The 15,569-nt window shown below is 28.9% G+C and overlaps 1 protein-coding gene across 1 annotated transcript; it reads right to left on the reverse strand.

The window, feature by feature from the left end:
- Positions 1-5,563: 5,563 nt before the first annotated feature.
- On the reverse strand, positions 5,564-14,676 carry LOC107438076 (protein argonaute-4). The gene is made up of 5 exons (XM_087164215.1): positions 14,520-14,676; positions 12,305-12,359; positions 12,040-12,090; positions 7,002-9,593; positions 5,564-6,149 (listed from the first exon to the last, which is right to left on the reverse strand). The coding sequence occupies exons 2-5, from the start codon at positions 12,324-12,326 to the stop codon at positions 5,854-5,856; spliced, it is 2,961 nt and encodes a 986-aa protein (XP_087020341.1). The 5' UTR covers positions 12,327-12,359; positions 14,520-14,676; the 3' UTR covers positions 5,564-5,853.
- Positions 14,677-15,569: the final 893 nt, after the last annotated feature.

Below are 15,569 nucleotides of genomic sequence, written 5' to 3' on the forward strand. Positions count from 1 at the left end.
TTTTTTTTATTTCTTTTACTTTGTAGAAACCCCTTTAAAGATTTTTTTTTTTTGCAAATATGAAGCTTTTATTTTCTTTATTACTAGATATATTGCTTTTATTGCTTGCATTTGTAATTGCTAATTATGTTAAGATGAATCCATAGTGATTAAATAGTTGTTGTATAAAGTTGAACATATCTATAATAAGTAACTTTTTTACAACCTTATTTATTGTGTGTAGTATTAAAGTGATATTTATTGTAAAATCTTGGGTTATATGCTACTCATTTGTAATAACTATTTATATAGTAATAAATTTTTTTATAGCGAACGTACAATTTGTCTTCTTCATATTGTTATTAAAAAATGTTAATATATGTCTTATTTAGTAAACTATTTAAATTTTCTTGCTGTATTATAAATATATTTGTTTTTATTGTGTAGGAACGACTTGGCTACACTCTTTTTTTATGCATTTTTAAATTTGAAAAAGTTAAGAGGTTCCAATAAATTTGTTTTCTAATTATAGTTTAATTATTTCATAAGTATTAAAATAAAGTGCTTTGCAAAAAATTATGCTTGTTACTATGATGTGTTTGTAATTAGAATTTTTATTAATTGGTAGCAATTAAACTACTTTTGATTAGTTCCTATTCCACAGTATTATATTATATATTGATCTGCGTTATTTTAGAAAAACTAACGGCATTCTTTAGGAGAAATTTTGTTTTAAGCATTTTGCTGTACATAAAAATGTTTATGAAATATACCTGTAAAATGTTAAGAAAATGTAAATGTGAATTTCAAGAACACATAATCTTAACTTTTTTTTTCAATAAAGAAATATTACCCTATAAATTATAAGATTTTTTACTTTCTCGGTTTTTTACTGCAACTTATTTTCAGATTTTACGAAATTATTATTTCCATGTAAACGTACATATATATACTAATATTTGTTTGTAACATGCATTAAATGAGAAATTTGTATGTATAATGCTTATAAATGCTTGGCATTAACTTTGCAGACAAAATAAGTCTGATTTAAAACTTGAACATTATGGCAAAACTGTACTTAATTTCAAGGAAGTAACTCTGTGGGTGTGGAAATTTTTTTTTAAAAACAAATTATAAAATAATTGCATTTTGTGTATAAATTAACTATACCTGAATTTGCCTCTAAAATGTATGGTTTAAAAATTATAAATGTTATTTATGTTTTTTTTTAAAAAAATTTTTTGTGTATTTATTAATTTTGCAGAGTGCTTCATAATTATTGCCCGTAAAGTTTGTTTTTAGATACCTTGTTTAAAACAAGGTTAAAAGAAATACATACATATACTTTAGAAATTTCAAATTAATATTTAAGCAAGGAAAAAATCAAAACTCTTGACAATTCACTAAAAAATACATGAGTAAAAAAATTTAAACAGTAATAAATAAAACCCATTTGATTGCTGTATAAAGCTGAAAGTTGATTACGACAAACACCTCCAAGTTTCACGCGGCAATCAAACTGGCTTTGAAGTTTTTCAACCCCTCACTAGGTGTTTTGACAGATTTTAATAATTTTTTTGTTTTTTCCTCATTTTAATATTGAATTGAGCCCCTTAATTAGCATTCAATTTTTAAAATGAGTCTAAAATTTGGTGTTTTGAGGAATTAAAATTTTTATTATGGAACATTATGCATATAATTTAATTTCCCTTCATACTGCAATAATTTTAATTCCATTTTTGTATTTAATTTATAAAAAGTATTTAAATCCTTTTATTGTTGACATTTTAAAATTTAGATTTTGACTCCATAGGAGACATTAATTTTTTTTTTCCTTTGCAAATAAAATAAAATTGTTAAACAGTTATTGGCATGCACCAAGCATTAATCTGACAAACAATATTGACGTGATTAACTGCTTCTCTAATTTAAAGTATATCCAATCATTTTTTAAATCTGCTCACTAAATGATAATGTGTGAAGGCTTTATATGTTTAAATAAAATGAGTTAAAAAATGTTTTATTGATATTTTGTAAATTTCATTGATGAATCTCACAAGTTCATATTCAAAATAATTTTATAAAAATGAAATTCTCATCATGACAAGCACCTTTTATATATTACCTATTATTATTATTATTCATTAAACCATATTGCCAGTACAATATAAAGTACAAAATGTTTTTATTGTAAAATTTTGTTATAATATAAGTGTGTTTTTAGTAAATGCAAATAAAATTATTTGAAAGAGATTGGTTTTGTTTCTTTTAAGTTATTTTTACTTTATTACTGAAGTTAAATGTTTAAAGTATTATCAAATATAGTACATTATTCCAGTTTTAATATTATCGAATTAAAATTACTTTAAAATTTTAGCGCTGACTTCTGAAGTTATGAATTTTTTAATTTTGAGGAGCAAAGTTATTAGTTAAGATGAAAATTTACTTTTCTAAATGAAAACTTTTCAAAATATAACCCTGTAATTTTTTGAGATTTTCATATTTTTTAAATCTTTTATTTACAAGGAGAGTTTTTTTTTCTTTTTTTTAGCTCTAACCTTTTTCAGCTTTGTTTAAGTATAACAAATTTTTGATATTTAAAATGCTTGTTGGTATTTGAAATTCTTTAAAACCAAGAATTATCATAAATCGTCTTGTCCCTTTTATCTGCTATAAATTTAGTCATTCATGGTTTAAATGATTAACCTATTCATACCAGACCATAAAAAAATGTTTATATATGCATAGAATCGTTCAAAACATTTGCTACTTAAATAAACGTAGTATCATCAGCGGAGGGTTATACAAGTTCATAATCATGCTTATTTTTCAAGATATATGATGGTGTCCTTTTTCAGACATCCTGTTATGACCTTTAAGGATCTAAACATTCTGAATTTTCGCTTTAACTACTGTAGTCTAATGAATATTTTTTTATATATCGTGATATTTTATCGATCATTTTTGCATTGGCATTTACCAGCATACGCGATTGAATCGTATTTAATAATTATTGTTTTTGTAAATGATCGGTTTGTATATTGCTTTGAAATATTTGTCAATAATTATGACACATTCGATGTGTAAAAAAATTGATATTTCATGATACGCATTTAATCCATCTCTAATATCTCCATAATTTTGAAAGATGTAAATAAGGAATCAATATTACCCAACGCATAAAATTTTTTTGATTCATATAAATGATTTTTTTAAATGTTTTTTTTTTTTTATAATTAGAGTGGGGCACCATTTTCTTCGCATAATATTAGGTGACATTAGAAAGTACTTACATAGAAAAAATCATTATACTCATATGTACTAGATACTAAGTGACCCCCCTCAAAAAAACAGATTGTGCGAAAAAGGAATGAGGTAAATCTGCGGTTTGCTGCTCTCCGTTTTTATTTGAGGTTAGGTTATCCCAAAGTTTGTCGACAAACGGTAGTGATGACTGAGAAATTTGAGCAATGCCTTCGTCTTCATGCGAGACCATCCAATTTCAAGTATTTGCCCAGGTGTCTGTTAATTCTGTCCTCATACTACACCACGTTGATGCTACAAATGGTGGTAATTTACCATTGCAATTCTATCACAACAGCTATTCTCTACTACTAATTCAACAGCATTTTGCGTACTATACAGTTGTTCTTCATTTCAACTGTTGCCAGCGTACTGTACCGTTATTCTCTTACACAAGTTCAACTATATATATATATACAGGGTGTCTCAGTTAAGCGTTTCAGAACTTCTAAGAGGGGTAGGGGGCATCCTGACGACTCGAAATCATATAGCAATGTGGGGTCGGAAATGCTTTCCTGAAGCGGTGACGTACACAGAAGCACGATAAAGAAAAGAGACCGTAAGTGAAAAATCGTTATAATAATACATTGAAAAAATTATATGGTACATGGGCCAAAGTAAGTGTTCGAAGTTTCTGCCACCGGCTACAATGTACACCTCACATCTCCGGTTCATGGACATTCGAACATTCTGCAATACTCCAGGTATATCTCGCAGGCAGCTACTGCGATTCTTGCAACCAGCATTATCAACAGGGGTGTCATAAACCAGTGTTTTCATATGACTCCAGAAATCAAGACATGATAGGTCGGGTGACCGAGGAGGCCATGTAATTTTTTCAATGTATTATTATAGCGATTTTTCACTTACGGTCTCTTTTTCTTTATGGTGCTTCTGTGTACGTCACCGCTTCAGGAAAGCATTTCCGACCCCACATTGCTATATGATTTCGAATCGTCAGGATGCCCCCTACCCCTCTTAGAAGTTCTGAAACGCTTAACTGAGACACCCTGTATATATATATATATATATATATATATATATATATATATATATATATATATATATATATATATATATATATATATATATATATATATATATATATATATATATATATATATTTCAGTTAGCTTCGCTATCTGTTCATGGACATTGCAACGAATTGTGTGAAATAAATAAGTCAGCCCATTTCCTATTCAGAAATCAGCTAACAGTACAGTACGCAAAAAAGCGAACGCATTAAAAAACTTTTTCTCGAATTGATCAATCCGATTTTCACGTACCAGGATTCAACCCTTTAATAATTCGAGTACACTTCTTACATATGGTCATTAATTAGTGCAGACGATATTCTAAGCTATTTTGACGCCTATATAACGACGGTTTCGGATTTTGAACCCTCAAAATATCTGAGGTAGCTACAATCAAGAAAATATTGTTCCAATGGCTCAAGCAAGGAGTGGTCGAAAATATAGGCCCATTAATTTAACTAGTTTCTTATTTCACCATATATACAGGGTGAGTCTAAAAAGATGGGCAAAATTTTAGGAAGTGATAGTACACACCCAAGTAAACAATTTTCATCAAAGAATGCATGGTCAAAAACAAAACGCAAAACCGCTAGAAGGCGTCAAAGTTTTATGTTCTTATATGATGCAAAGACACACAAAGAACGATGAAGTTAAGTTATAAAAGCAAATTTAATGGCATGTAATTACAATAAGTGTTCAAAACAGTGGCCGGCAGCGACTATGCACGCAGTACAACGGCGAAGAAAAGATAGGCGAACATTCTGAAACACACCAGGCATATCATGAGCTTTCCCTGCAGCGGACGAAAGCTTGGCGACAAGTTCTTCTGCAGATTCAATGGGAGTCTCATACATAAGACGTTTGCATCAAATAACTTTCCAAACGAGCCAGCACCTTTGCGTTTTGTTTTCGACCTAGCATTCTTTGATGAAAATTGTTTGCTTGGGTGTGTACTATCACTTCCTAAATTTTTGACCATCTTTTTAGAATCACCCTGTATATATCAAAAATCAAAAATTTCTTACACAATTATAAAACTTGTTTATCCTAAGATATATAAATCTATATGAAATATTATTTATTACATTATTATTTATTGTAATATTTTTTTTATTTAATTTACTAATGGTCGAAAATGTTTTGAAATTTCAGGTATACAAGTTTTTGCACCAATTTAATCTACGTAATTTGAAATGACTAACTCTAAAATTAGATTGCAATCGCGAATTATTAAATACTCCACAAAATACAAAAGTATAAAACTTTTTATTGAATTATTTAATACAAAACAAAAAATACTTTATTACAACAAATTAAAACACATAAATTATATACAAAAATAAATTAAAACAAATAAATTATACTCAAAAACAAATTTCAACGCATAAATTATGCACCAAAAATAATAAAAAAATACTGTGTATGAATTTTGCATAAAAATAAATTACAAAAAGTAAATTATACACAAAGAGTGTTTACACATATCACATAACTTATTACAAAAATAGATATTAATATTTAATTTCTTCGATTATTTTCACACGAAATACATCGAATTTTTTATTGAGCCTGAGAGCTCAGTTGCATCCAAAAATTCCTTCAGAATTTTTCCACTTTTTGCTTGCCTTTTTTTTAAATCTTCAGACAATGTTGATAATCGTGACCGGGTTCTATAAGCTGCCAAATCTGCGTAATGAACGGGCACCGGAATTGATAAAGTTTTGGAGCAACGAAAAGAAATATTGCACGAACAATAAGTCAGCTTTTGAAGATCATCTGCTGTGAATTTATTGTCATCTTCTAGCACTGTGTAATGGGCTGGTTTGCTGGTACCTACAAATTTGGAAAAATATGTATTAAAATTATAAAAGTGGACGAGTTCCGTAGCACGAAGATAGGGAAAAGCACTCCAAACTGATTCAACTTTCAAGACGAAATTAAATAATAGTTTTAAATTATATTTTTTTGAATAATCAAGTTAATACCAACTGATATATATCGGTTATAGCAATGTTCTGACGACAACGGTAAGTAAGAAGGTGATTCATATACAGCATCTTGCTCTTTTAAGCGAAATTTAAAAACAGATATGATAGAACTCTCTTCCACTAAACACTTCAAACGTCAGTTCATTATCACTACAAAAAAATTTTCCACATTAAAAGGACGCTATACCAAAGTGTATAAAGATTATATATTCTCTCTGTATTTTTTTGGCTAAACCACGGGATAAACTTTCAATCGCAAATTCTGTTTCCTCTTTATAATTAATTCAAAATTTAAAGCACAAAAAAATTGAGTCCAGGCAAACCTAGAGTATGCATTAAAGTTTAAATTTCTGAATAAAAAAAAATTTAAAATAACAAAAGACAAGCAAATTATTGGAAGAAAACTTCTTTATTGCGTGATCCTAAGTTATTATCTCTTAATTTGTTTCTATTTTGATATTTTAAAAATTTATTTCTGGTACTGTAAACTTCATGGTTTACTCTAGGTTTGTCTGAACTCACTTTTTCTATAATTTTAAATTACTTATGTAGGAGAACGAGAATTTGTAGTGAAAAGTTTCTCCCGTGGTGTAGTTTTCTCTTCTACAGCTATGAGCATGTGCTTAAAATGTGGACGTGAACAACATAAGGATAAAAATAAATTATATGTTCCATCATTTAAAGAGGAAAGGCTTACCTTTCAATCCTTGATGACTGCAAAGGAAAAAGTCAGAATGCACTGGATGGACAATGCCAGTATCCACAACAGTTCCAGGTGGTACATTTCCTTCCCTTCCGACTCCATCATTGAAATCTTCTGGCCTGAAACGGACATGATGTCGTTTTTGAACTGTGATGAACGTAATCGCTGGTTGATACCCCTCTTGTATTTCGACGCAAGCTTCTCGAATAGCATTTACTTCTTTTTTCTTAATGTCTTGAAACTGGGTATCACTAACGCCATCTCTGAAAAAAATTATTTTCTCAGGCTTTTGTCCTTTTGTGTGAGCGTAAAAAGCTTTCAGCAAAGTTTTTACCATATCCTTCAGCTCAAGAATATTCTCGACCGATTTCTTTTTCAATTTTTCATTCTTCTGCAATCTGCATATGACAGCAAAACGCGACAACAGCATATCAAGACTTGCCGTTAACGATGCTACGGATACTCCAGTTTTATCTGTAATGCCGGCATGGCAAACATCAGCACCCATAATAATTACAGGCTTAGCCATTATTTGTGGGATTTCCCTTTGCGTTAAAATGTGATTAATTCCTCCCATTTTCGCATTGATTTTTATGCACAGGTTACTCAAAACGGAAGCATTGCACTTCTTTGCATTGTTGCTATCTATGCATTGTGTTAGAAGACCAAGTTCGATTTCAGCCACTTGTTTTACGTTATTGTATAAAAATTTATCTTTATTTGGAATCAGCACAACCGTTAATTGAACCCGCTTTCTCTGGAGGCATTTTAATTCTTCCTTGGCGTTGTGTATTTTTTCATAATCATCATAACCTCGCAATATTTTAATTGAATCGGGATTTCCCATATTCAAACCAGCGTTTTTACCTATTATCTGCAATTCTCGCGAAAAACGTTCTAAATCTCTATAGCCGCACCATTTCTCCGGTGCTAAGCTGAGTAAGGCCCAAGTAGATATATGTGCTCCATCATAGAATTCCAGGCCTTTAATGTTCCAAGATCCCGTGGCCGGTTTAACAGTTCTATTTTTGTTATAATTAAGCGTAGGAGCCTCCAGTACACGCCCATTCACACGAATGGGTTTGTCCTCTATTTTAACACCGAAGTTATTCAAATATTTATCATTATTATAATCAGCCCATCTATTTCTTATGTCTGATATCTTATTAAATTTTTTCACGGGTGGATCAGCAGTATATTGAATCATTTGTCTCTTATCTTCAATAGATAATTCCTTTTTACTGTGTTCTCCTTCAGGAATAATGCATAGCTCCAAAGGTAAATATATTCTTCTCTTTTTAGGCTTTACTTGTACACAAGGCAGATGAGGATATGCCAAGTTGATATTATGTGTATCACGAAAGTATTGTAAGACTGAAACAATTTCCGTTCCACCAGATTTTGTTTCGATTTCAAATTTTAAACTTCGAGCGCTTTGCATAGTCACATCAATGATGCAACGTCTAGCTTTATAGCCCAGATGACCAGTTTCGATTTTCACATTTTTCAATTCGCCAGCCAATCTTTCAATTGCTGTTTCTGATAATTCATGTCTGATGTCGTAGGATTTGCCAACGTATTCTATCAAATTTTGTTTGTTGAAAAACGTTGTAGCACTTGTGTTCAAATTGACAGTCAGGTTCCATTGTCCCAAACGTGTACTTTGGTGATAACCAAACCAAATTTGAATGCCTCCACTAAGAGGGTGCATTCCTCCAATATCAGGATGGTAAAAATTTCGTCCGATTGGAACGTACCTTAAGGAAGGTGTATGTCGGAATACAGTTTCAAGAGCAACCAGTGCTTCTTGGACGTCGTCAACATCGGACAACTTCCCTTGATAAAGTTCATGCAAAACAGATAAGTTTATGGCGCAGCTGTTTTCTTCCATACCATTTTTCTTTTGAACTGGATTCATTACAACTAAAAAACCTCTCTTCTCCTCAGGGTTTTTGTTTTCGTTTTCCAGGAAAACTTTTGTTTCATATGGAAATTTCACTTGTAAGGGAGATGGAGCGTATAAATTATATTTACCGTCATAAACAGCATAAGAATTGCGGAGATGAGTATTGTTAGCCAACATGTTTTCAATAACCTCACGATTGAGTCTTGTATTCTTGACACCATATTTTTTATTTTTTTCAGTTTCATCATCCAAATCGGTTGCTTCATCAATTTTCCATTTAATTATTTTCACATCATAATGAAATATCTTTCCATCGGGCAGTAAAGAAATCGTGTACAAATTAGAAACCAATCTGATTCTTCTTCCCAGAATACCAGGAGGTAGTTTGGGTGGTAGTCCCCTGGTAATTTGCCTCCCGTTGGAAATGTCATCCCTGGATTTTTCATCATTAGTGGCATCAGCAGTTTCTGATTGGGCTGCTGATATCGTAGAAGACCTAGGAACTGTAACATTACCTGAGGTCTTTGTTGAAACGGGAACTTCAACAACGCCTTTTGATGAAGAAGTTCTCAAATTATCGTCAGCTTGCCTTTCATTTTTCTTTGAACTAGATATTTTAGTATCATTATTCAAATCAGCTGGTTGTCTGGTGTTTTTATCATTAGGTTTGGGAGAATGACCTGGAAAGTAAATTTTGATTAATTTGTGTCAAAATTCATAAAGTGCTACATAAAAACTTAAAAATAAATATATATATTTTTAAACTGCAGTCCCTGACAAATTATTACAAGCACTATAAGATTCCATCTAAAATCTTAATTATTAGATGATACTATATATCTTTATTGTTTTTTACGCGACTGAAACCGGTTTGGACTTGTTCACGTTCGAGTATCAATTGGTTAAATTAGACGATTTATAATATAAATTAGACGATATCTTAAAAGCACACAACTAAAACTAACAAAAAAGCACACAACTAAAACAAATATATGAGAGCGCTATGCTATTTATAAAATAATTTCAGCAAAACACAAATACATTTTGATAATAGTGTACTCTTTCAAGTTACTTGCATTCAAATCCAGAATCTATATATATATTTCTCTTGCACGGTGACAAAAAAAAAGCCTCATTACTGCTCCCTGAATGGCAACACTAGAAAATCGATCAATGATTGCCGCTAAAAATGTCACATGCCAGATCTAGCTGAGGTGGCTCAACATATAGATTTTTAAAAACGGAAACTGAAATAACCTTAAGCTAGGCAGAAGTGAGTAGTCCTTGTCGATAGATCTCTATTTCAGTATTTTGTCGAAAGCGCTTTTTTTTCACGAATTTATTTGACGATTTTTGATTTATATCACGAATTTATTTGTTTTATTATTGTTATTAGTTATTCATTGAAAAATGAGTCTCAGTCGTGCTGTTACGCTATAAGATTTTATTCTATAGCACATTTCTAATAGGTTTAACGAATTACATGTCATTTCTTGAAATTCAAATTTATTTTAATGACTTAGTATTTACTAAAAAGATGTAATTTTTTTTTAAAAAAATGTTGCTATATGAATTTGAATGATTGTTTTGAATTCTTAGAATTTTGTGTATTTGCAATGTACCTAAGTTAGTAGCAAGCGAAGCGAGCTTGGTTTGCGAAGCCAACCATATAAGATTGCGTAGCAATCTTCGAGGGTTGGCGAGCAGGGGGCGCAGCCCACTAGTATTATATGATATTTCAAAAGTGCTTAGTAATGAAATCAAGTTTGATAAAAATGGATTTGTACCTGATATAAGTTAATAATTTAAAAAAAAAAAAGAAGTTTTGTTGCACATATAATTTTATATTTTCCATAAATATATACGTGTCCTCAAATTGCATAATTTTTCCAGGTTTACACCGATGATTTGTCTTCAAATCATGGTTTAAAAATTTGGTCACCTTACCTAAATTAAGCATGACCTAAACCAAGCTACGAGCTTACCTAAGCTACGAGCTACCAAGCTTACCTAAACCAAGCTACGAGCACTTTTCACCACAGGCACCGATGCCTTTAACTCTTACATTTCAGGATTCATGTTTCGAAGATTATCCATTTTTGGATTTAGTATCAATGAGAACTTATGTTCGTAATGTTTTGAACTACAGCATATTTTAATATATAAGCTTTTAGCCCATTATATTATAAGTAAAAAATTAAGTTATTATATACTATAAGTTTTTAGCCCATTCGACAGAGAATTAATTTTCATAAGATTATTATCCTTTATTGAATCTGGCTCCTATTGCCTTTTAAGTCCCAATTTAATTATTTTTAGTAACAATTTTATCGTTGCTACAATTTGTAAATTTATGCTTGTTTTAACATTTGCCTATGAAAAGTCTCGAAAAGTGGCTTATATAAGTAGAACACCTATGCAGAGTAGTCACATTTGAGAAAATTTTTAAAAACTGGTAAAAAGATGCAGGGAATAATACGTTCCATCTAATTACTATCTTTCAACAATATTTGTAAACTAAATATATGTTTTTCAACTGATTTCCTAAAATTGAAGAGGAATTAAAGGTTTTTAAATTTACGATCATCTTATTAATTAAAATATTTGCCACCAGTTCTTAACTTTTTTCCATACTGGGGACACCTTGCAATTATGAAGAAAGTAGTATTACATAGTTGTATATGCAATGTTGATATTTCTTTATTTTGCCATTTCATTTTTATTGAAAGCATTGTGATTTGTTTTCAGATATAAATATAAATGTTTATATTATATTAATATTATAGCAGAAACAATATTTTCATAAAATAATAATAAATTTATAGTTTTAATTTAAAAATTTTTATAATAAATTTGTAAATTATTATAAATTTATGTAATATTAATTGTAAATAATATTATTATTAGCATTATTATTAATATATATGTATATATTTATAATATTATAATTAATATTTATATAGTAGACAAATGAAATGGCAATATGAATCGTAATAATGGAAGAATTGTGCTACCACTTTTTTAGAAAAAAGAACCATAATTATATAAAAATGCTGAATAGTTATATAAATTTCTAATAAAATAGTTTCCTTCGTTTAAACTGTTAAATACACTATATCTACATACTTGATGCCTGCAGATATGAAGGGTGGCCAACAGGATAGTTTTGATTCATTCCTAAAAAGTTAAAAGAAAAAATTAACAAAGCATTAATTTTTTTCCTTCAAATTTTAATATAAGGGAAAGAAATGTGTCTAACTCTTCCGTTTTCAGCTTTGAAAACAGTAAAATATTAGTGACTGCTCAACTGCAATTGTTATTTTTGAAAACTGAATAATTAATACTTTCATAATAATAATTTAATTTAAAAGAATTAAGAACATTTTCATACCTTTGCGATTTGTTTTAGCCATATTATTTTCTTGCTTGTAATTCGTAGTGTCAACCTTTAATAGAAAAATAGAATAAAATAAATGATTGATAAACATAATTTAACATAATCTACGCGAACTCTTAGCGTATATAGCGTTTTTAAACTTGTACACTTTGACAAAAAATAGTCTAAAAATGTCATTTAAAAAAATATCAGTAGCTCTAGGAGCCAAACTAATTTCAGTAACACTTGAGTTAGGCAATATCAAGTATGTATTTGTATAAATACAAAAAAAAAAAAAAAAAAAAAAAAAAAAAAAATTGTTCTCCCAGAGTGTTTTTTTTTTGTGAATCGTCATTCTTAATGTCTGTTTAAACAAATTGAATGCATTTTTTTTTAGAATCCCAAGTATAAGAAATATTTTTAATGGAGTAATAAACGTCAACTTATAAACTTGAGCATATTATGGAATTGTATACGTTAAATGCAATCTAGTTATAAATGGAATACCAACAATCACCATCATAATAAAATTAATAAATAAAAAAAACAATCTTTTTTTTTTTTATTACAGAAAGAATTTTTTCAACTCTTTAGGTAAGAGAGAATATTCATGAAAATTAATTTTCATCATAGTTTCGTAATTCATCGTAATTTTTATTATTACATTATCCCAATGATATGAATTTGTTTAAACATTCGTTTTGGAATATCAAGCAAAAAATGTTAAAACAAATTATGTAGAATTGGTTATAAAATTCTAAATATTATACGGAAAAATTCAACTAAATATACATATTAACTTCACCATTAAAGTTAAATAAAACTTATAATTAATATCATAAATTAATATCATATTTTAAATTAAACTTCTCAACTTATAAAAGCTTGATTTAATCATGTAATGATAATTTGGTGAAATAAATGTATTTAAAGACATTGTCGAACATTTGTTGAAAAGATGAATTTTATTAGTTGAAATTATGAATTTTATTTTTTATAACATTGAATTTTATTTTTTAAAATACTAAAATATGACTTTAAAGGGAAAATAACAAAAATAAAGGAACTAAATTTAGATTAATACATTACAAATTTTATGATGCGTTTTTTTTTAAAAATAGAGCTTGTATTTAAAGAAATTGGTAACGAATGTCACAAAACATTAAAATAATTTAACGTTCAACATCACTTTTTAAAAGCATTAAAGTTAAAATTAAATTTTATAAATCCTTATGTTTAGCTCTTGCATAAATTCAATGATTACAGATTTAAGTTAAAAATTCATATCCTTTGCTAAAGTTCGAAACAACCGCTTAACCTTTTGACGCAGAATTTATATTAGACATCTTTTTCAAACCTTTTTCATTATTTTGTATTAATTTAGGTCAAAATAAAAGAAAAATATTGTAATTAGCATTTTAATAATTTATGGTTAGAAATACTACATGAAACACCGATGACTTTTTTTTTGTTAAAGATAAAATCTTCCAAACACGGCTCACATCTAAACAATATACATATACTTTTTTAATTTGCTTTTATTTGCAGTTATTTCAATCTAAGAGAAACAGTCATTCGTCATTGAAATTTCTTTAATTTGCAAAATCGATTATTGATGAATTTTTGAATATGAATGACATTTTTTTCAATTATATTTTTTGAATTTTATTTTTAATGCAAGCATTATTCAGATCATTTAACAGAATTTTTTAGTAACTATCAGACTGTTTTTTTTTTCATATTTTAAAAATATACCAAAATAAAACCATCCCTGTATTTAAAGAGTCAGAAAAAATGTAAATAAAAGTGACAACGGTGTCCTATTTGCGTCAACGGGTTAAGTAAATAAAATTGTTAATTTAAAACAAATTGGCTCAAACAGATGTAATTAAAGGGTCAGAAAAAATATAAATAAAAGGGACACCGGTGTCCTATTTGCGTCAGCGGGTTAGGTAAATGAAATTGTTAATTTAAAACAAATTGGCTCAAACAGATGTAATTAAAGTGTCAGAAAAAATATAAATAAAAGGGACACCGGTGTCCTATTTGCGTCAACGGGTTAAGTAAATAAAAATGGTAATTTAAAACACATTGGCTTAAACAGATGTAATTAGAGTGCCAGAAAAATAAAAGGGACACAAGTGTCCTATTTGCGTCAACGGGTTTAGTAAATAAAAATTTTCTAAAACACATTGGCTCAAACTGAAACATAATAAACTAAAATACTTACTGCGTAAGAAAAACTCTGTCAGACGGTTATCCTTTATATTTTTACAGAAGAAAAGGTTACGCTCATTAAAATTGTACCGACTGGGAACCACGAAATCAATATTACTTCGTTTCTCAAACATTCCAAATGAAATCAAATCTTTATCTCTGTTAAAAGAACTGATACAATCGAGATTTTATAGAAAGAAGAAAACGGAAAGCGAAACTAATGATGAAATAACGGAAACTGAAACCGAAATATGAAAATGCCATGTTAATAATGCGTGATAGGTGGATAACAGAATGACGTCAAAGGCGTGTGACTTCGGAGGAGTTGACGGAATTGTCTGTGAATTTATTTTTGTGGTCGTGCACGGATGAGTAAAATTCAGGTTCAAGTTCTTGTACTATTCATTAATAGCTGCGAATTCTCCAAGTATATATATATATATATATATATATATATATATATATATATATATATATATATATATATATATATATATATATATATATATATATATATATATATATACAGAGAGAGAGAGAGAACATGGAAAAAATTACAGTATTATGAAATGAAGAAATTTATTTATAAAAATATTTGGAAAAAGAATAAATAAATAAAAAAAATTTTTTTTGCAAGAATTCGAAGGAAAAAAAAAAGATATAATCTCTCATTATCAGCTCACACGATTATATCCCCCAAAAATAGGTGCTTTCTAATTTTATGTCAGTCTAGCCAAAGCAAAATATATCAATTGTGTGAAGAGCACTCAAATTTTTTTTTTAAATGAAATAGAATAGAACACATTAAGTAATAAATATCACGCAAAAAACAGAAAATAAAATGTAAAGAAAGAACAGAACGAAACATAAAACAAAATCTATAAAGTGAGTAGCGAATTCAAATTTACAAGAATGATTTAAAATATTTTCGTAATGAGATTGCCAGATTACAAAGTATGAAAACAGAAACGCAAATTAAGGTAAAAGCTTAAATAGAAGGATTTTGTTTTATAGCGCGTTCTTACAGTAGTACTGAAGCACGTTAGATTTGTTAGTTACCAAG

Source organism: Parasteatoda tepidariorum, chromosome 5, assembly GCF_982258835.1.
Source record: "Parasteatoda tepidariorum strain Cologne lab strain chromosome 5, Ptep-v5.0, whole genome shotgun sequence".
Lineage (NCBI taxonomy): Eukaryota > Metazoa > Arthropoda > Arachnida > Araneae > Theridiidae > Parasteatoda > Parasteatoda tepidariorum.

Coding starts and splice junctions, on each gene's coding strand:
- LOC107438076 (XM_087164215.1), bottom strand. CDS start 12,326: ATGGCTAAAACAAATCGCAAAG. Junction 9,594..12,039: donor TTCATATCTGCAGGCATCAA/GTATGTAGATAT, acceptor TTTACTTTCCAG/GTCATTCTCCCAAACCTAAT. Junction 6,150..7,001: donor CAGTCATCAAGGATTGAAAG/GTAAGCCTTTCC, acceptor CCAAATTTGTAG/GTACCAGCAAACCAGCCCAT.